The 21,479-nt window shown below is 38.5% G+C and overlaps 1 protein-coding gene across 1 annotated transcript; it reads left to right on the forward strand.

Annotated features, from left to right (window-relative positions):
* The first annotated feature begins 7,698 nt into the window (after window positions 1-7,698).
* Window positions 7,699-21,094, forward strand: LOC135470685 (elongator complex protein 3-like). Its single transcript, XM_064749720.1, is given in 17 exon segments — window positions 7,699-7,808; window positions 8,339-8,441; window positions 9,260-9,350; window positions 9,577-9,624; window positions 11,019-11,089; window positions 11,338-11,401; window positions 12,420-12,488; window positions 14,024-14,178; window positions 14,807-14,887; window positions 15,809-15,889; window positions 16,868-16,994; window positions 17,348-17,420; window positions 18,059-18,108; window positions 18,110-18,148; window positions 18,151-18,182; window positions 20,481-20,638; window positions 21,090-21,094. Coding segments are annotated over 17 exon segments (1,269 nt in total). The 5' UTR covers window positions 7,699-7,786.
* The last annotated feature ends 385 nt before the right edge of the window (window positions 21,095-21,479 follow it).

Raw genomic sequence — 21,479 nt, forward strand, 5'->3', positions numbered from 1 at the left:
TGACAATGACTATTTGTACAGTTAGTATATGTGAAGAGGGTAGACAACAGGAAGTTTTTTCTGAGGTGCAAAAATAAATGAGGTTTTTATTGAACATGTATCAGGTTGTTCTGTGATCAATATCTCATGTTTATGTTGCATATTGCCTTGAGCCATGCGTGTATGTACATGCATATATTTTAACATTACATGCATGTCAGAACATTGTATGTCGGGTGCACATGTAGTTTGGTACAGCATCAGTTTTAACATCCTATCATGTCTTGCATGGTGCCTGTGTGAAGGTGCATGAAAATCCAGTCGTATATGGGAAGGTCTGCCAGCAACCTACGGATGGGCACGGCTTTTCCCTAGGCCCTGCTCAGATTTGAATCAAGCTTTCGCTGGTGTGTAGTTTTAAGTCAGGAGCATGGCGTAATGACCTAGGAGACTCTCACCAATGCGGTAGCTGTGAGTGTAAATCCAGCTTGTGTTGGCCTCCTCACAGACCATACGTGGGAAGATCTGCCAGCAGCCTGCAGATGGTCGTGGGCTTTCTTGAGGTCCAGCACAGTTTCCTCCCACCATAATGCTGGCTGCCTTCATATAAGTGAAATATTCTTGAGTACGGCATGAAACTCCTAGCAAGTAAATGAAGCTGGATAAGCGTTATGTAGAGCCAGTACTGGCTGGCATATAATGAAGCACTACCTTAATTGATTGAATGCCATGCCAAAGATGCCAGAGGTCCCTCCCAGGGCTACCAGCACTTGCCCTTTAATTATCCCTCGATAGAATGATCATCAGGCAGGCAGATTGCCCTTTATAAAAATGCAGCTATAACCAAACTAGAGGTTGAACTCTGGTATCTCGCAAGGTGATATATTTATTTGATGGCATGGTGTTTTACATGTACACCATACTTACATTGTAAAAATTTTTCTCCACTCGGGCCATGCCAGACATAAAAAAAGAAAAAGATACTTTTTGCTGCTTTGTTTGGTGTCCCTATAATGTGGCTGTGTGGGGTGTCCTGTCTGGTGTGTTTGGAATGATGCTCACCCTGCCACAAGAAGACACATTACCCTGTGTAGGCCTATATATACATGCTCAATGACTTTAATTCTAGTCATCATGTAACTTAGTAGGTGTATGACATTAAAGAACCCCCAAGGAAGCAAGTATATTTCACTCAAACAACAGTGCCCATCACTGGTTAGAAGAAACCATACCCAGGAACCCACGACCGTCCACAGGTGACTGACAACCTTCTCCCGTACAACCATCTCGCATATTTGGCGTGGATGTGGTAATTAAAATGAGCATCTAGTCTGCACGGCTGTCATCCATGCAGATCCTATTTGCCTAATCTGACATAACATAACACATTTAACACTACACAATTAGCTGGTGATGGTCAAATATTCTGCGTGGGAAGGTCTGCCAGCAACCTGCGGATGGTCGTGCGTTTCCCGAGGGCTCTGCCCGGTTTCCACCCACCATAATGCTGGCCGCTGTCGTATAAGTGAAATATTCTTGAGTATGGCGTAAAACACCAACCAAATAAATAAATCAAATATTCTGCTTTTTTTTGAGAGAGCAATGCAAGTTTCCTTATATATAGTGTGTTGATTTATACTCACTTTGACCAAAAACACAAAACATAAACATTTACTGGTGAGAAAATAAATACATGTAAATTAATAACAATCCTACAATGCAGCGATATAGTATCATAAACAAGGGAAATAAACATTATGCATTCATGTACATGTAGGCTAAATATTTTAAAGGTTCTCGGTCAAAATATGCAGGCTTAGGGCAGATTCCATGAAGATCACTGGAAACAGAAGCAAATGTGTGTTACCCTTACAGAATTAATAATAATAACCAGAAATACATTCTACTGATCGATTTATATATGCTAAGGAAAAGTGTACAGTTACTGTGACAGCTAGTAGTTGTAGTTATAATGCCAGGAGGCATTAAAGATATTAAACTGACACTGGACTTCTTTCACAGCAAATATCCAAATCTCCACTTTGAATTTACTTTCAGCATTCCTGACTTTGACAAGCAAATACTTGTTTGTTCGAATGTTTTCACATTCTCATGAAAGCTTTGTCCTAGCTCCTTCCATATGAAGGCGTTTGAAAGAGGCTAACCCGGGAAAGTTTGAGTGAACAATTTATATTTACTATAAATCAAATTGTCTGTATTTACCAAGAACAGTTCAAATTATTGCCTTTCAGTAAATACAACACTCATACCTGCATCGTTCTGTTTAGTGTTTAAATGCTTTTAACGAGTTTTAATTTTGAACACTACCGTGTGCAAAGACAAGACCAATAATTGTGAAACATATTTGGGTTATTCTACAATAAGAAATTCCATTGGATTTGCATTTATTGATTTTTTGCCAAAAAATACCAGTATATAGCCTCTTTAACCGTCACTCAAAAACATGCATTTGACTAATCACGCATAATATTATCAATATTGTCACAAATACACGCACCCGATGACGTATGTTTCACCGAACGAGTGTCCAGAATGATGTCTCCGTAGAGTGTGGTGGGACACCGAGCGTGTGGGACATCCAACCATTTCATCACATTCTGAATATGTCAGTCATAATTAAGTGTAGCACAGATGTTTGGCATTAAAATGATAAAAAAAATGAAACTATATGAACTAGAATGTAAACATTAACAATTTTGCCATAATGCAATTAAGTCAGAAAGTCTATTTTATGATAATCAGGTGCCTATTTGCAGGTACAGGTACACATAAGCACTCTGCATCTTTGCTGTGGGAAACCAGGTGGTAATCAACACGAGCTCAATTCTAGCATTTACTGCATGTTGCCCTGAACTGCACGCGCATCACCTGTGTTTTTGTGTGGGTACCAGAATACATTTTTCCTGATGTTCACCAGAAGGAAGGAATTTTTGGGAGTCTTTTATCAGTAATCTTTCACTCAATGGTAAAAAAAAGTTATTCCAACATTCAGTGTCTTGATTAGAGCTGGAAAAAAACTTCCTGTGGTGTCAGAAATAGCGTCAGTTCACCTTAGAATTTAAACAATTGAACGTGTTTAAACCTTGTTACAAAAATCCCCAAAACATCAATGAAAGAAAGTATATTTATGCATAGTTTTAAGTTGTCTATTTAGTAATGCCTACTTTAAATTTTGGAAGTCTTTTCCTTCAAGACACACATAACCAGAACACACACAGGTAAAATAAAACTTGTTATTATTTATTATAAATTGAAGTAACAATCGGAACACCAAACAACTGTCAAAATGTTAATTTGTATCTGTTAAAAGATACCACTACAGGATACCAGCATAATGTACAAGCTGTAGATTTACAGCGTCGAAAATGCAACGTTGTCACCCCATTGATGGATAAATGGTGACTTTGTTATCTTGTGTTATTTCTGCACATGTGTAAGACATAACATCACATACATTCTCACACTATTGGTGTGAGAAACTTTACACCGGACTTGCTAGCCTACTACTGGAGAGTGATTATTTCAAGCAACATGAAATTGAACTGAAAAGAAAACTTTGGTTTTAAGGAAAATGAAGAAAGTTGTGCCAAAAAAAAAAAAAAAAAAAAGAGAAAGAAAAAAAAAAAAGAGAAAGAAAAAAAGATTTTTGAGGCATGTTTCATATCTTTTAATAACAACTGTTTTTGCATATCTGTTTCAATGGTCGGAAATTTGTAGAAATGACATCGATGAACTTACAGCAAGGGAACATGGGACCAGCTCGTCTAACTTACTCCCAGATGTCTTTAGCTTTAATAATATATTAAATAAATATTTTTACACTTCTCCAACCAGCTGATAATGCTGAGACTGTACATGCTTATGTTCAGCTGTTTAATCTTATAGCCATTTCAGCGGTGCAGTAAGTTGAGAGAGTTCACAAAAATGATTAAATGTGTATAGTGTGTACATGCTGTAACTTTCTGTCCCATGCATTCAACTATTCTCCTGTCCTTTAATTTTAAATGCTTCATATCAGAGTTTGCATTTGATTGCAGGAGTGTGTTGTAATCAAGTCTAATTTTCTCTGACGACTACTTTTCTTACACCAATACGGTATGAATATCTATACGTTACAAGTCATAATTTTTGCCAGCAGGTTGCCAAAGCTTACGGGTGTACCCCAGCAGTCACTTTTTCTAAACAAAATAATGACCTCCATCGTCGTGTAAGTCAAAAAAAATTCTTGATTACCTGTATGGAGTTAAACAATATTGAAATAAATGAATAAATAAATAGGCCTAAATATACAGTGTACTTAACAGCTGCATCGGTTTGTCATTTGCTTGTTGGAAATATATCTGTACCTTGTAATGGTACAATGGTGTAATCTTGAACAATTCAGCTCACCTTTCTGCAATACTAATGTGGCTAATATCAACTGAATCTACGTGAAGGCACTTCAGTCTTAACACTCTGTGTCATTATATCAATATGTGAGAATCTCAGTACCCAGTGCTAGCCTACAGTTAAGTTTAACAGACAGATATGGCCAGAGGCCAAGAATATCTTTTAGTACACCACATCCACCGAAACCCACTAAAATATATGTAGCACACATATGAAGATTATAAATTCAGTCCATGCTGTTTAATTTGTTGCTAAAATGTTTTTTGCAGTTCTAAGTGTTTTTATTTCTCCATCTATAAACCATGCTGACTACCCTACACGGAGGGCTCTTATAATACTAAAGTAATGATATTGCCTAAATTAATAATCCAAACATCACTTATAATTACCAAGATATAATAAATGAGCCCCCCTAAAAAACAAAAACAAAAAATGTTAAATCGCCCCCCACCCAAAAAAAAAGAGAAAGAAAATGGATTAATTTGACATCATATATAGATATACACATGAAATACTTTTCTTAGAAATGCTTGTGATGTTAAAGCATTTGACATCTATATACACTTGCTTTAAATACAAGAAGTTACACCCAATTACTACCGTGTATTCACATGCATTTCATGGGAAAAGGGTTGGATGAACATGCACTTTCGATGAACATACACTCCTGGTAGCTTTCATTAAGCAAAAAAAAATTAAGCATTAATCAAAAAAAAAGAAAAAAAAGGGAACTGTAAAGAAACACCAAAGAATTTAACTGGACTTCACCGCCTACATTTCAGCCACATGAAAAAAAAAGTCATAAGTTAAAATATCAAGTACGTGTGTGACATATGTGTGTGTAGCTCATGCATAAGTCTACCTAAATTGGCATTTTATATCTTCTAGAGCTAAATTATTTTTCACATAACGTTTCAGCAATGTTTTCTCCAGACTATATTGGGGAAAAAAAATTTGTACATCTGGAGTGGTACCTGTTCAAATGTAAACTACTTATATACGTGGAACAAACATGCAATGAGGTTAATTGCAATGTATTAGAAGTTAACAAATGGTCAACTGACTAACCAATCATAATACACTTGTTTGAGTGTGCCAAGTAAGATCTTAGTCACCTCGTAAGGAATAACATCTTTGACAATGCATATGTATTAATCCTCTCAAGAATGAAACATTCCTAGCACATATTCCTTCTTTTCCTGACGCTGAGTGCTATATTATATGGTGAAGCCTTTTCCCTTTTAAAAATAAAGCTTCGAGGACTATGGTAACAGCTGCTTAAATCAAGCGATACCTGTTCTACTCAAATACAATAGACACCATAAAGCTTTAATTTGCAATCATTTAGAGTGTTAGTTAGTGGAAAAACAACACCTAACATTTAACAGTAACCTAGACATGTTGTACTACTTATCTTTGGTTCTCATTAATTAATTTTGACACTCAAAATAACCTACATTGTACAGCACTTCATTTCCAAACACAAGGTCAAAGGATCAGAGTTTAAAAAACTTTCAATCAGCCACATTAAACTCCACTCCTTATTAACTGAAAGACGGGTAGTCCAATAAATAATTAAACTTGTCACTTTTGTTTTAACATTACTAACCTAATACAACAATAATTTCTGAAGTGACAGTCACACAAGTTCAGTACATTTATAAGGGTCAAGCTTTCAGGACATAACACAATAAAAATACTTCTAACAAAATCTATTACTTCCACTTGTAATGGTTCAGGTTGAGAAATTACATGCACTTGCCAGTCTCACATCTTTAGTCCTCTTTTTCACTTTAATATTGGAAGCAACTTTGCCTCTTATATGCATTTCATTTGCATACAATAGTTTAACATTTACACAACCACAGGACAAAATTCAATTCGTTTCACTTAGCCATGTAAAAGATATATTTCATGTTGTCGTCTTATTGTATTTGGCACAGTTTATCTTCCATCTCCTTTTGCCATCGCATAAAACTCTACATCCTAGTTCTTCACAATGTATCGTTAACAATAGCAGCTTATATAGTGTTAGACACAGTAATATACAGCCAGGCTCACAGAAGTAACAGTAAATTCAACTTAAATCACAAGAGGTGTAAACAAACGTTTAGGTCAACAAATTCTCACACATTTGTCAGCCATCAAAAATACAAGTCTCTTGAAATATTGGCAGATGGTGTTACAATCATTGTCAGCATTGGTTTCTTCTGTTCCTTCATTTTACCCTCCAGGCTTTTCTAACATCACAACATTTAAACGCAGCAAGAAGTTCTCTGTCAGCGAGAACATGTGCACTCTTAGTTGGGAGATGTGAGATGTAGTGGCAAATGGACAGCTGTTGGCCAAACAACGCTTATAACTGACAATGGCAATTGTGACTAGATTTTTTTCAGCAACTTGCCCAAAGCCTTCTGTATACAATTAATTCATCTGAAGTATGAGGGTCATGTCACTATTTATTCTACTGTGATCACTGAGAGTACAGACAGTGGAGTGTCTATATAATGAGAAGTGAGGGCTTGAAGCCACTCAGTTGTCTCAAGCGGAGATGTATACGTAGTTCAGATGTACCAAAACTATAGCATACTCGCAACAGGACCAAGGCTGCTTTCTACTTTCAACGCAGCAGGGCACTTCTTTCTGTCACTTTCACAATCTCATCTCACATTTACAAAATGTTTTTTCACAACAATGTCATCGACTATCGCCTTTTCTTTATCCTCCGCACCCGACACCATGGCAGTCATCATCCGGGCAGTGCCAGAACAAACAGTTACCTACACAGCTGTAGCAGACGAGGAAAACTGCCGCTAGAAATACGACGCTACAAATCGTGCAGGGTTTTCTCTCCAAGAAGAAGCTAGTCAGATACAAAACCATGAACATGGCGTGGTTGTATATGAAGGCCGGGTTTAACGGCTTGGGCATCAACAACACTGGAATCAACCATTGCAAGCAATACATGATTACTCGATGATATGTTCTCCACGCAACGATAATTAGCTCTACAGCAAATGATTCTCACACGGAGTATTTCGTAAGATTGTTTCTTTCCGTTCACTTCGAAGTTTCCGGAAGTTGACACACGACTCTTAGAGTTACGTGTAGATTACATGAAGCCGCGGTAAGTATTTATTTATGAACTATTTTTATAAATCACATATCAGATATAATATTGTATAATAAGCGACATATTTCTTGTTCTTTCCTTAGATATTTTAGATACACAATCTTTTAAAAAGAACGATTGTCTTGCTTGAAGAATTACAAAAGACGGCTATGAATTTGTCCTCATCGTTTACGGTCAAGGACGCACCGAGACACATGGGAGTGTGTTGACTGACAGGTTCTGTGGCAAATTTGTCTTCGTTGATGTCTTTAGATTGAATCTGTCATGGGTAAAAATAACAAGAAAGGTAATAGAGAATCCTGTTTCAATTGTTCACAGTAATATGTCATTAAGCTACATCACAACTGCAGTGTACCTGTTGAACACGAAAGGTTGAAAAGAGATCCTTCAGATTTCAGGGTTTATCATCATACATATACATGTATTTAAAACTTATCGTTGAATTAGAAAAATGTTTAAATTGATATGCAGCAGTTGGAATTGCTATTATACCATGAAAACAAGGCACAGTGTTACTTCGTTGTGGGGAAATTGCACATCGTCTGTGAAAAAAGTTTTTCTCATCCATCCCCAGGAGGACTTTGACGTGTATATCGATGCGGTACTTTGATGATGGGGGCGGCGTATAAAAAAACTGATTATATAAACTGTCTGGTGGCAGTGGTTCGTGGGGCTAAACATGGAACTATATATATAACATACATGCATACATTTCTTAAAAAAAAAACAAACAAAAAAACAGGAAAAATTGTAATCTTTGCATGCTCATTTAGGATGTATACATGTAGATGTAAGTTCTTTCATTGTCCTCATCAGTGCCGACTGTGTCGCGGGAAGAATTACAGATAATTACTGTAGCTGAGATTATCTCTGAGCTTATTCAGGCTCATGAGCAGGGCAAGGACATTAACCTGAACAAGTAAGTAAACAGGAGAGATGTGTGGGTGTCACAGTTGACATGCAGGTGTCATGTCATGGGCAGTGAGCAGGTGTCGTGGAGGACATATGGGTTTTGGGGTAAATGCGCTGTTGTCTTGGTGAATGTGCTGTTGTCATGGTGACTATGCTTTTATCATGGTGAATGTGCTGTTGTCATGCTGAATGTGTTGTGGTCAAGGGGAATGTGTTATTGACATGATAGATGTGTTATTGAGGTTGTGAATGTGTTGTTGAGGTGGTGAATGTGTTGTTGAGGTGGCTGTTGTCATGGTGAATGTGCTGTTGTCATGGTAAATGTAATGTTGATGTGGCGAATGTGGTGGGATGGTGAATGCGTTGTTGCCATGGTGGATGTGTTCTTGTCATGGTGAATGTGTTCTTGTAATGGTGAATGCATTGTTGTCATATGTTAGGTGTCAGATATTTAAGAAGGAACTAAAACAAAAAACCCACTGCCATGCATCAGCACTCCCAATCCACGGACAACTGGATTAAATTTATTTATTTCATTGGCGTTTACCGGCGTATTCAAAATTATTTCACTTATATGACGGCGACCAGCGTTATGGTTGAAGGAAACCAGCCCCGACCATCCACAGGTTGAACTGGATTCAAATCTCTTTCCAAATTGGCCCAGATTTAAAGGATTTTAAACAAGACACATATAACGATTGACAGCATCTGTGAAATAAAATCTAAAATTGTAGTGGGAAATGAGAACATGTTTATGAGTTTACATGATGGAGTAAGAATTAAGTTGAATATCCTAACGATTATACAATGATATGATTCTTTCAGACTGAAGACAAGAATCTCCAGCAAATATGGTCTTCCTAGTCAGCCAAGACTGGTTGATATCATCGCAGCTGTCCCACCACAGTATAAAAAGGTCAGTATTTCAATGCTCAGAGTCACATTTACATATTTTCCTTTTGGGTGAAAGAGAACAAAATGTAAGTCTTTGAAACGAAAAATGTAAATGTTTTAAAGCCATTTGCAGTTTACTTATTTAAATATTTAATTACCATCAGTTATTTCACATCCATTTCTCAGTATTTGTCGTTACTCAACAGATAAATAAGTTAAATTTATTTATGTTTTTTGGTTTTCTTCAGATTTTGTTACCAAAGTTAAAGGCCAAGCCTGTTCGAACAGCCAGTGGAGTGAGTATTATATGTATATTGTTTTAATGACTCAGAACTGAAGTATTCGTCATGTGATAAATCATTGTCAGAGAACTGTATCCAGTGATTTGGACAGTGGCCTATTCTATATTTTCATTATACATAGATTACTCCCCTTTTCATGGATTATCCCCCCTTGGCAGTAGGCGTCAGTTCAACCATCCAATGCTGTAAGCATTCAGAGTGTGATGGAATTTCAACAACAACAGTGTCCAACTGTGGCAAACGCGCAGGAAAAATTTCTTTAAGATTAACTACTTTTGAATCATTGCAGTTTACTTCTGTACATTGCGAAACTGACATAGTGAACAGCAATATATTTCAGTCCCATGTACTTTTATAATACTGAAATGAAGGATGTACCTAATGTTTAAGGAGGTAAATCCTCGGAATGGGAAGTTAACTGTGGATTACAAAAATACGAAATATGGATGATGCTGGTGGCGTATGTATACGTGTTTATTTTTAAATAATTCTTTTGTTTTTGATGATAAGAAATACCAGCAGTGCGTAGATTGAACCTAACTACAGATTACAGGTTATGCTATGGTAAATGATGGTTTGCATGTCTGAACTCTGTCGAGTGTGGCAACTGGCGCAATTCTACAAAAAATATCTTTAATAGGACTGACTGCTCAGAATTGTCTCAATTGTTATACAACAACATGATGAATGTGAGATTAGTTTATGAAGCTTGAAACTATGAGAAGTGGGACCTCGCCTATGAAAGCATGCAGTATGTGGGTTGTGCCAAGATGATGACAAATATTTTCTGAGAAACAGAATGTAAAAAAAAGTTTTATCAGCCTTTAAGAGTCGCAGAAATGTTGTGAGATGTTAAATGAAGTAAATGTTTTTCAGTTTAATTGTTTGCCGAAGCTGTTTATTGTGTTTGACTAGGACAGAATTTTAAAATCAAGAACTGATTAAAAAAATACACAACGTTTATCTTAGGCTTTCCAAATAAGTTTACAAAACAAAAATGTGTCTTAAGGCTAGGTCTTCAAATGTCTTATGCCCCTTTAATACCGAAACTTGCCATTAGCAATCCTCTGAGGTCCTTCCTAAGCACAGCTTATTCCTAAAAACGCACCTTTTAAATGTAATAAGGTCAAGGGAGGTCAAGGGAGGTAATTCAGTGCAGCCCTATTCTCAGCTTAGAATAGTTAATCATGTTTAATAGTTAATTCTTAGTTAATCGTGGTGGATGTGCTACTAAACTTGAAGTGGAATTTTTAGATCAGACATATGCACTCTGTTGAATACATGTGGGAAATATTTTGGAAATTTAATGTGCCAGATCTATTTCTGTTCATGTTTTGCGTGAATGTTGCATGTTTACGAGTGTTAATGATTTTGTTTCATCTCTGCAGATAGCTGTTGTTGCAGTGATGTGTAAACCACACCGATGCCCCCACATTGCCATGACAGGAAATATATGTGTGTATGTGGTTATTGCAAATATATCAAACATTGTTACTGAAACATTTTTGTGAATAATTAAAGTCAAAACATTTGGTTATAATTTCAACTCTTAAATTGCCATTATATATATATTTATATACTTGGTATAAAAAATCGCTGGAGGCAAAATCGATTAGAGTGGGATAACTTTTTATGTTGTCAATGCTGTCTGCTTCTTACCACATGAGTTTGTCGTAAGAGTTGGTTCATGTTTCTTTACCTTTCCAGCTATTGCCCAGGAGGTCCTGACTCTGATTTTGAGTACTCCACACAGTCTTATACCGGCTATGAAGTGAGTGATCAAATAGTGCTCAGTTTAGTTTACAAGCAGTAATGCTCACTTTAGTGGCAGTAATGCTCAGTTTAGTTTACAAGCATTAATGCTCACTTTAGTTTATAAGCAATAATCCTCACTTTAGTGGCAATAATGCTCAGTGTAGTTTACAAGCAATAATCCTCACTTTAGTGGCAATAATGCTCAGTTTAGTTTGCAAGCAATAATCCTCCCTTTAGTGGCAATAATGCTCAGTTTAGTTTACAAGCAATAATGCTCACTTTAGTGGCAATAATGCTCAGTTTAGTTTACAAGCAATAATGCTCACTTTAGTGGCAATAATGCTCAGTTTAGTTTACAAGCAATAATGCTCACTTTAGTGGCAATAATGCTCACTTCAGTGGCAATAATGCTCAGTTTTGTTTACAAGCAGTAATGCTTACTTTAGTGGCAATAATGCTCAGTTTAGTTTACAAGCAATAATGCTCACTTTAGTGGCAATAATGCTCAGTTTAGTTTACAAGCAATAATGCTCACTTTAGTGGCAATAATGCTCAGTTTTGTTTACAAGCAGTAATGCTTACTTTAGTGGCAATAATGCTCAGTTTTGTTTACAAGCAATAATGCTCACTCTAGTGGCAATAATACTCAGTTTACAAGCAATCTTATATTTTTAATCGTCGCATACAGGTACAAGTAATTTTACATCTCATCTGTAAATCCAGCAGAAATCAGTTTTCTTTTTTTTTTTTTATCCAAAGTGAGTTGTGGTATTGAATCGAAATGTGATGAGTCATTTATTTGTTTCGAAACAGATATTCTGAATTATGTTGAAACTTGGTACAAATTTCAGTTTTTGCTCTGTTGTAGACTTGGAGGTACACTTACATGTATTATGCTGAACGACACATATTTGCCAAAGCAAGAATAAAAATTGCTTGTTATTTCTAGTACTGTTATTGTATAAACTTGTTTCTCACAACTATATCTATTTGATATCCCTAAAGTATGTTTGATTTCTACCATTTGGTTATAGCCAACTTCAATGAGAGCCATTCGTGCAAGGTATAACCCTTACTTACAGACCAGACACAGAATTGAGCAGGTAAGAACAACCAACCTCGGACAGAGCTCTCTGTATAAGTTACAGACCAGACACAGTGATGAGCAGGTAAGAACAGCCAACCTCAGACAGAGCTCTCTGTATAAGTTACAGATTGGACACAGTGATGAGCAAGTAAGAACAGCCAAACTCAGAGAGAACCCTCTGTATAAGTTGCAGACCAGACAGCGAGTTGAGCAGGTAAGAACAGCCAAAACCTCGGAGAGAGCTCTCTGTACATGTTATAACCCATACTTACACACCAGACACAGTGATGAACAGGTAAGAACAGCCAACCTCGGAAAGAGCTCTCTGTACATGGTATAACCCTTACTTACACACCAGACACAGTGATGAACAGGTAAGAACAGCCAACCTCGGAAAGAGCTCTCTGTACATGGTATAACCCTTACTTACACACCAGACACAGTGATGAGCACGTAAGAACAGCCAACCTCAGACAGAGCTCTGGGTATAAGTTACAGACCAGACACAGTGATGAGAAGGTAAGAACAGCCAACCTCAGACAGAGCTCTCTGTGTAAGTTACAGACCAGACACAGTGATGAGCAAGTAAGAACAGCCAACCTCAGACAGAGCTCTCTGTATAAGTTACAGACCAGACACAGTGATGAGCAGGTAAGAACAGCCAACCTCAGACAGAGCTCTCTGTACATGGTATAACCCTTACTTACACACCAGACAGTGTTGAGCACGTAAAAACGGCCGGTCTCAGTAAGAGCCCCCTGTATAAGAGATAACCCTTATGTACAGACCAGTCTACAGTCAGTGGATTTTTGGGATTTTTGTTTTTTTTGTTCTTTTTTTTTTTTTCGTTGATGGAGAAATCTTTTGGTTGAAATGCATTTTGATTGCCATATCCTTCATTAAGAAAAATAGTAGTTATCTCCCCTTAGTGCACAAATCTTTATATTGTGATTTTTACTGGATATGTCAGCAAGAGTACCTTTTTGGTGTGTGTGTATGTTGTCAAGAGATACATGTACATGCTATGTGCAGGAATAACGTAAAGGATACATGAAACACTTTGGTTATATTTCTTAATGTGCAGATGATCATGTGTAATAACGTATAACAGCACGAACAAATTTTTCAACTTCGACTTTCAACTTTGAGGGGTAAAAATAGCTCCAAAGTACAGTTTGCTTTTGGTCAGTCTGGAAATTAAGTAGCTTGCAGTGGTGATGTCAATGATGATCTCTGTTTAAAAAGAACTTTGTGGAGGACAGGCCGCACGGGCCCGGCTGAATGGTGGGTAAGTGGGGGGGGGGATAATGGGGAACAGACCAAATTGGGGTAGGTGTGACACGGCACTGTAGCGACACGGTTCACCAGGCTCGGGGCAAGTAAATATGCTGACATATTTATTTGAATAAATAAAATGACCTGCCATCGAATTAAGTGAAAATTCTGGAAATTAAATTAAAGAATCAATCGATCAATCACATAAACAATAAATCAATCAAAACCAAGTATGTCTGTAGCATAAAGTGATCAATGCTAGTTTTTATGTTTCAGCTTAAGCAACTGGGTCACAGCGTGGACAAGGTGGAGTTTATCGTCATGGGCGGCACCTTCATGAGCCTGCCTGACGACTACAGGGATTATTTCATCCGCAATCTTCACGACGCTCTCTCGGGCCACACTAGTAATAGCGTCGACGAGGCTGTTAAGTAAGGCAGATCTGAAGCTTACGTCAAACGTGGGAGTAGTCAAATCTAGATGATGTTTTATTATCGGTTTAAGTAAGACATAAGCTTGATGGGCTTTCTTTCCTTCTCTCTTCACCCAGTTAGTTTATTATGATACTGTAAATGACCTGAACTTTCATCCCTGTCTAGGAATGCACATTATGCCTGTTTCTGAGATTTCTGTTGATATTAGAAAGGTGTTTTGAGGTTCGTATTGAAGATTGGATGACACTCTACCGAAGGAGTGTAATTTTTAGCGCGAAAAGTAATTTTTTACAACATTTATTTGTCTCGAACATTGCACTTTTTTGGGATGAAATTTTTAGTCGTTTACCATATTTGTGCTTGTTGATATGGATAGGAATGATATGGCTAGAAAGGATTGATCATGGTTTTTTTTTTTGTTTTGTCATCTGGTTTACTTTATAACCAACAAACTGCATATTAAAACACAACCACCTTTTTTTCTCCAAATCAGTCAGATAAAACTAGAGTTTGTAAGGTCTACATGTACATGCGGTGAATATTGTCACAATCATGCCATAATCTGCCTTAAATGAAAGTATCCTGTACAAGGACACTACTAAAGTGCAAAGATGTCATTTTGTAGGTTTTCAGAGAAAAGCAAAACCAAGTGTATTGGTATCACCATAGAAACCAGACCAGACTACTGCTTGAGGAAGCATATCAGGTACATGGACATTGTACATTTTGTCACATGTTTATGTGTACATGTACTTTTGGTAAGAAGCAAGTTCATCAGGTATCCAGCATCAGCTATCCCAGTGTCTCCTGGAGAATTTACAGTTACATCTTCCTGACCTTACTGTGGCCTAGGGGGCTAGCCCGCCAGCACGGCGCAATGACCCAGGAGCTTCCCACCAGTGCAGTCGCTGTGAGTTCAAGTCCAGGTCGTGCTGGCTTCCTCTTCAGCAGTGTGTGGGAAGGTCCGGCAGCAGCCTGCGGATGATTGTGGGTTTCCCCCAAATTCCTCCCACCATAATGCTGGTCGCCGTTATATAAGTGAAATATTCTGGAGCACAGCGTAAAACACCAATCAGATAAATCAAATCCTAACCTTACCAGAGGCTGGTATTACGTATACCAGTTCAGTGACAGCACACCACAATTTATATGTGACATGTTAGCAGCCAGATTCATACCAAAGACTTTAAAAATGGTACCCGTGGCATTTAGGGGTTAGAACACAAGGAAACAGGACTGGTTGGTCCGGTATGACACGCCTAATGACTCGTTGCTGTCATAGAAGTTGTTACGTATGTATGAAATATGACGCAATACCCCAAACATTCATTCATTTATTCCTTCATTCAATCATTCATTCCATATGGTAATCAAATTTCTATTTACAGTTGTTTAATTATATGTATTACATGGATGAATGGTCAACACTTTTCACTACCCTATCAGATGTGGATAGTTTACAATACACAGTGACAATGTGGTCAATCCAGGCAATCTTAATGCATTAATATCTATATGTATCTACATATAAATAATGAATGACAGAACATTATTATTTGTTGGGATTAAAATTGCTTTGCTTTATTGCTTTGTTACATATACATTTGTAAATGTGTTTACTTGGCAGTGACATGTTGAGGTATGGGTGTACAAGGCTGGAGATTGGTGTTCAGAGTGTATATGAAGACATTGCCAGGGATACTAACAGGTAAATAGAGTGTCTATGAAGACATTGCCAGGATACTAACAGGTAATTAGAGTGTGTATGGCAACATTGCCAGGGATACTAACAGGTAAATAGAGTGTGTATGAAGACATTACCAGGGATACTGACAGGTAAATAGAGTGTGTATGACGACATTGCCAGGGATACTAACAGGTAAATAGAGTGTGTATGACGACATTGCCAGGGATACTAACAGGTAAATAGAGTGTGTATGACGACATTGACAGGGATACTAACTAGCAGAGTTATTCAGACTGTAGGCTGCTCATGAAGAAACCCTTGTCATGTGACTGGTGAGTTGCAGCGGGTTCCTTTGCTCTACATTTTTTGCTCCACCCCGAAAATCATCTTCACATTTTCGGGATTTGCATTGTACATGTACATGTACATTCTATGGTATAAACTTTACATTGTAAAGATGCCATAAAATTAAACATCACTTGTATGAAAATAGGGTTATTGGTAGAGGGAACTGATGAGAAAAGCTCTGATGAAAACGTTGCCACATTGCATCAGTACCTGACAAACCTCTTAACCACTGATTATCAAGTTATGCAATAAGTAGATTGTAATAAGCAACTTTTGTAAATCTCCAACCTTTTAGCCACCTTAAGTTCCAGTGGAATTTATCCATACTATTATTACGAAAATGACACCAAAAATGATTTGTTTGTGTCAGTGAAGATGCAAACTTCATGAAACTGTGCAGATTATTTCTCTACAGTCTACAGTTCTGTGAGAATATTTAAAAAATATAGGCCTCAGTGTCATTAGAAAAATCCTAAGAATTTGGGTACTTCTTATTGGTATAGGTTGAAAAAGAAATTTTGAGGCTTTGATGGTGTATCACATCCATAGATACATGTACTAGCAAACTGACCTCAAAGTTTTCATATCCTGTTGTTGTCTAGCTATGTAGACTAGTAAATAAGTGGACATAAGTGGGTAAATCTGCTTCAGGGGTCACACAGTGCGGGCAGTTTGTGAATCCTTCCAGATGGCTAAGGATGCTGGGTTTAAGGTGGTGGCCCACATGATGCCAGACCTACCCAACATTGGGCTGGAGAGGGACATAGAACAGTTCATAGTGAGTATGGGGATTTGTTTTGCCTCTACAGTGGTGGTTTTATGCTTTGCCAAAAGAATATATTGTTTACACATTTAAAACCTGGTCCGTGTCTCCTTCCACCATAATGCTGACTATTGTCAAATAAGTATAATATTTTTGAGTGTGGCATTAATCTGCAATCAAATAAACAAGTAAAGTCAGTGAATAAAAACTGAAGGGGTTGAGGAAATTTTTGGAAGTCACAACTCAAGATTAGGAATAATTATCATAGATTGCACTGTAAAAAGGATGTCAAGCAGTTTATAGTGCAACAACAATCAGTGTACAGTTTGGGGGTTATTCTAATGTGTTTTTGATTTATTTTCTTTCAGGAATTTTTTGAAAATCCAGCTTTTCGAGCAGATGGGCTGAAAATATACCCAACACTTGTGATTAGAGGAACAGGTTAGTTTCACAACATTTCTGCTTAGTGTAAAGCTTTGAACTATTCAACCACTAAAGACCTTCTTTGGTTGATTTATTTATTTGATAGGTGTTTTACGCCGTGGTCAAGAGTATTTCACTCACACAATGGCGGCCAGCATTATGGTGGGAGGAAACCGGGCAAAGCCTGGGGAAAACCCACGACCATCCGCAGGTTGCTGGCAGACCTTCCCATGTACGGCCAGAGAGGAAGCCAGCATGAAGACCTTTTTTGAGTGAAATTTATGCATCCAACTATTAGGAAAATTACACCAAAAATGATTTGTTTGTGTCACTAAAGATGAAAACTTTATAAAATGGTGCAGATTATTTCTGTACATCCCATAGTTCTATCAGAATGTTTCAAAATAATGGTCTTTGATGAGGTTAAAAAGGTTGAAGCATTAGAGTAGTTAAATTCATTTAAAATAATTCTAGGAAAACAATTTTTAATGAACTCTGTGATATATAGTTTAATATTGGTGGTGCAATTGTTGTCCAAAGAAAACATTAAATAGCAGTGACTTTGTGTTGTTCAACACCTGTGTGCATGGTACATCAGTACATTGAGATGAAATCATGTTTACCTGGCTTCTCTCATTTGTCATCTTTAATTACAGGCTTGTACGAACTGTGGAAAACTGGACGATACAAGAGTTATCCCCCCACCTGTTCTTGTTGACCTGGTTGCCAGAATACTAGCTCTGGTTTCCCCCCCTGGACCAGGGTTTATCGAGTGCAGAGGTAGGTGATATATGTATGATGGTGTAGCTGTAAAAACCCTGTACACTATACATGTAGGTGCTAAAGGTGATGTGATAACATACATGCACATATGAGGGGCCTCCGTGGCTCAGTTGGTTAATGCGCTAGAGCAGTGTAATGACCCAGGAGCCTCTCACCAATGCGGTCGCTGTGAGTTAAAGTCCAGCTCATGCTGGCTTCCTCTCCGGTCATAAGTGAGAAGGTCTGCCAGCAACCTGCAGATGGTTGTGAATTTCCCCCGGGTTCTGCCGGGTTTCCCACCCACCATAATGCTGGCCGCTGTCGAATAAGTGAATATTCTTGAGTACGATGTAATACACCAGTCAAATAAATAAATAATAACATGCACATATAGCACTACGTTTCAGAAGTGAAAGGTTTATCCTGAAAATGTGATGGTTTCTCCTTGGCTTAGTTAGATATCTGGCAATGAGCAGGGTTTCTCCTTGGCTTAGCCAGATGTCTGGCAGTGAGCAGGGTTTCTCCTTGGCTTAGTCAGATATCTGGCAGTGAGCAGGGTTTCTCCTGGCTGAATCAGATATCTGGAAATGAGCAGGGTTGCTCATGGACCTGGACTTTGCGACATAGCTGGCAATGAGAAGGGTTTCTCCTGGCTTTGTCAGATACAGTATCTGATAATGTAAAGTGTTCCTCTTGGGCTTGTCAGCTGTTATAGCTAGCAGTGGACAGGGTTTCTCTTGGGCTTTGTCTGAAACTATAGCTACATGTAGCAATGTGCAGGGTTTCTCCTGAGCTTTGTCTGATACTATAGCTACATGTAGCAATGGGCAGGATTTTCCAGGGCTTTGTCTGATATTAAAGCTAGTAATGGACAGGTTTTCTCCTGGGCTTCGTTAGATACAATAGCCAGCAATGGCAGGGTTTCTCCTGGGCTTTGTCAGGTATAATAGCCAGCAATGGGCAGGTTTTCTCTTGGGCTTTGTTAGATACAATAGCTAGCAATGGGTAGGGTTTCTCCATGGCTTTGTCAGGTATAATGGCCAGCAATATGCAGGGTTTCTCCATGGTTTTGTCAGGTATAATAGCCAGCAATGGGCAGGGTTTCTCCTGGGCTTTGTTAGATACAATAGCTAGCAATGTGCAGGGTTTCTCCTGGGCTTTGTCAGGTATAATAGCCAGCAATATGCAGGGTTTTTCCTGGGCTTTGTCAGGTATAATAGCCAGCAATGGGCAGGGTTTCTCCTGGGTTTTGTGAGGTATAATGGCCAGCAATGTGCAGGGTTTCTCCTGAGCTTTGATAATATAGCTTCATGTAGCAATGTGCAGGGTTTCTAGGAGCTTTGTCTGATACTATAGCTACATATAGCAATGGGCAGGATTTTCCAGGGCTTTGTCTGATATTAAAGCTAGTAATGCACAGGGTTTCTCCTGGGCTTTGTTAGATACAATAGCCAGCAATGGGCATGGTTTCTCCTGGGCTTCGTCAGGTATAATAGCCGGCAATGGGCAAGGGTTTCTCCTGGCTTTGTTAGATACAATAGCTAGCAATCGGCAGGTTTTTCCTTGCCTTTGTCAGGTATAATGGCTACCAATGAACAGGGTTTCTCCTGAGCTATGTTAGATATAATAGATAGCAAATGGACAGGGTTTCTCCTGGCTTCGTCAGGTCATAATAGCCAGCAATGGGCAGGGTTTCTCCTGGGCTTCATCAGGTATAATAGCAGCAATGGGCAGGGTTTCTCCTGGGCTTTCTTAGATACAATAGCTAGCAATGGCAGGGTTTCTCCTTGCCTTTGCCAGGTATAATAGCCAGCAATGGGCAGGGTTTCTCCATGGCTTTGTCAGGTATTAATAGGCCAGCAATGGGCAGGGTTTCTCCTGGCCTTCGGTCAGGTATAATAGCTAACAGCGGGCAGGGTTTGTCTTGTGCTTAGCTCCACAGTAAGCAAGGGTTTCTCCAGGGCTTTGTCAGATACTGATTCTGGCAATGAGCAAGGTTTTTCCTGGGCATTATTGTTCAGTTTGCAGTAAGCAGAGTTTAGTATGCAAATTTATTAAAGCATCAACTTATCACTGGACATATCCTCTCTGGCCGTAAGTGGGAAAGTCTGCCAGCAACCTACGCTCGCTTTCCTCTCACCATAATGCTGGCCACTGTCGTATAATTGAAATATGAAAAAGTGAGTACAGCGTAAAACACCAATCAAAAATTTATAAATAAATACTACAGACATATTTTTGGCAGTAGTATAAGTGTACAGACAGAGCAGGTCATGTACAGACTGATGTACATGCAAGTATGATATTGGGTTTCAGGGATATCCCCATGCCACTGGTGACATCTGGTGTTGAACACGGTAACCTGCGTGAATTAGCACTGGCGAGGATGAAGGATCTGGGCACACATTGTAGAGATGTGAGGACCCGGGAGGTGGGCATACAGGAGATACATAACAAGGTGAAAACCATACGAGGTCAGTGCTATTGCTTTTATGTTGAGAATCGTTTCTTGTAAATTTTTTTACCCATCCCTTGTCATGACATTTCGATTGCTCTTTAACACTTTGATAACAGGTTTAAGGTTAAGCCAGATAGGAATAGTACAAAAAAATGTATCAGATGATGCTGGATGAATCATTGTACCTCAAGACCTCAGATGCTGCATGTATGTTGAATGACCGAAGATGACCCAGGACCAATTGCACATTTTGCCCGAGTCCAAGAGCTCTGTTGATCTCAGAATGGTTTTTGTTTGGGTGGTGGGATAATATCCTGCTGAAAAAATGTATATTAATGTTTCATAACATTTTTGCCTCAAAAAATGCTAATAAAAGGGTGTACAGGGATGTTAAAGACTCCAAGTCCGCACGATCAGATATTTTCCTTTTACCAAAAATTTTTCTTTTTGGTGTTTGTCTCTTACAGGCTGAGTTGATACGTCGTGACTACACAGCCAATGGCGGTTGGGAAACATTTTTGTCTTACGAGGATCCTGAACAGGACATTTGATTGGTCTGTTGCGGCTGCGTAAATGTTCGGCAGACACGTTCCGTCCAGAGCTCAAAGATGGCTGCTCTATCGTACGAGAGTTACATGTGTTACGGGAGCGTTGTTCCTGTCCATGCCAGAGATCCGAGCAAATTTCAGCATCAGGTACAGTAAGCTTTAGAATCTCTTTTAGGGATGTGAATGGTGACACAGTGACCTACATGGAGTGAGGCTCAAGCCTTTGTCGTATACTGAAGTGAAATATTCTTGAGTACGGCAATCAAAGTAATCAATGAATAAATTGGATAAAATAGTGGGAAGAGGGCG

This window comes from Liolophura sinensis, chromosome 7, assembly GCF_032854445.1.
Source record: "Liolophura sinensis isolate JHLJ2023 chromosome 7, CUHK_Ljap_v2, whole genome shotgun sequence".
NCBI lineage: Eukaryota > Metazoa > Mollusca > Polyplacophora > Chitonida > Chitonidae > Liolophura > Liolophura sinensis.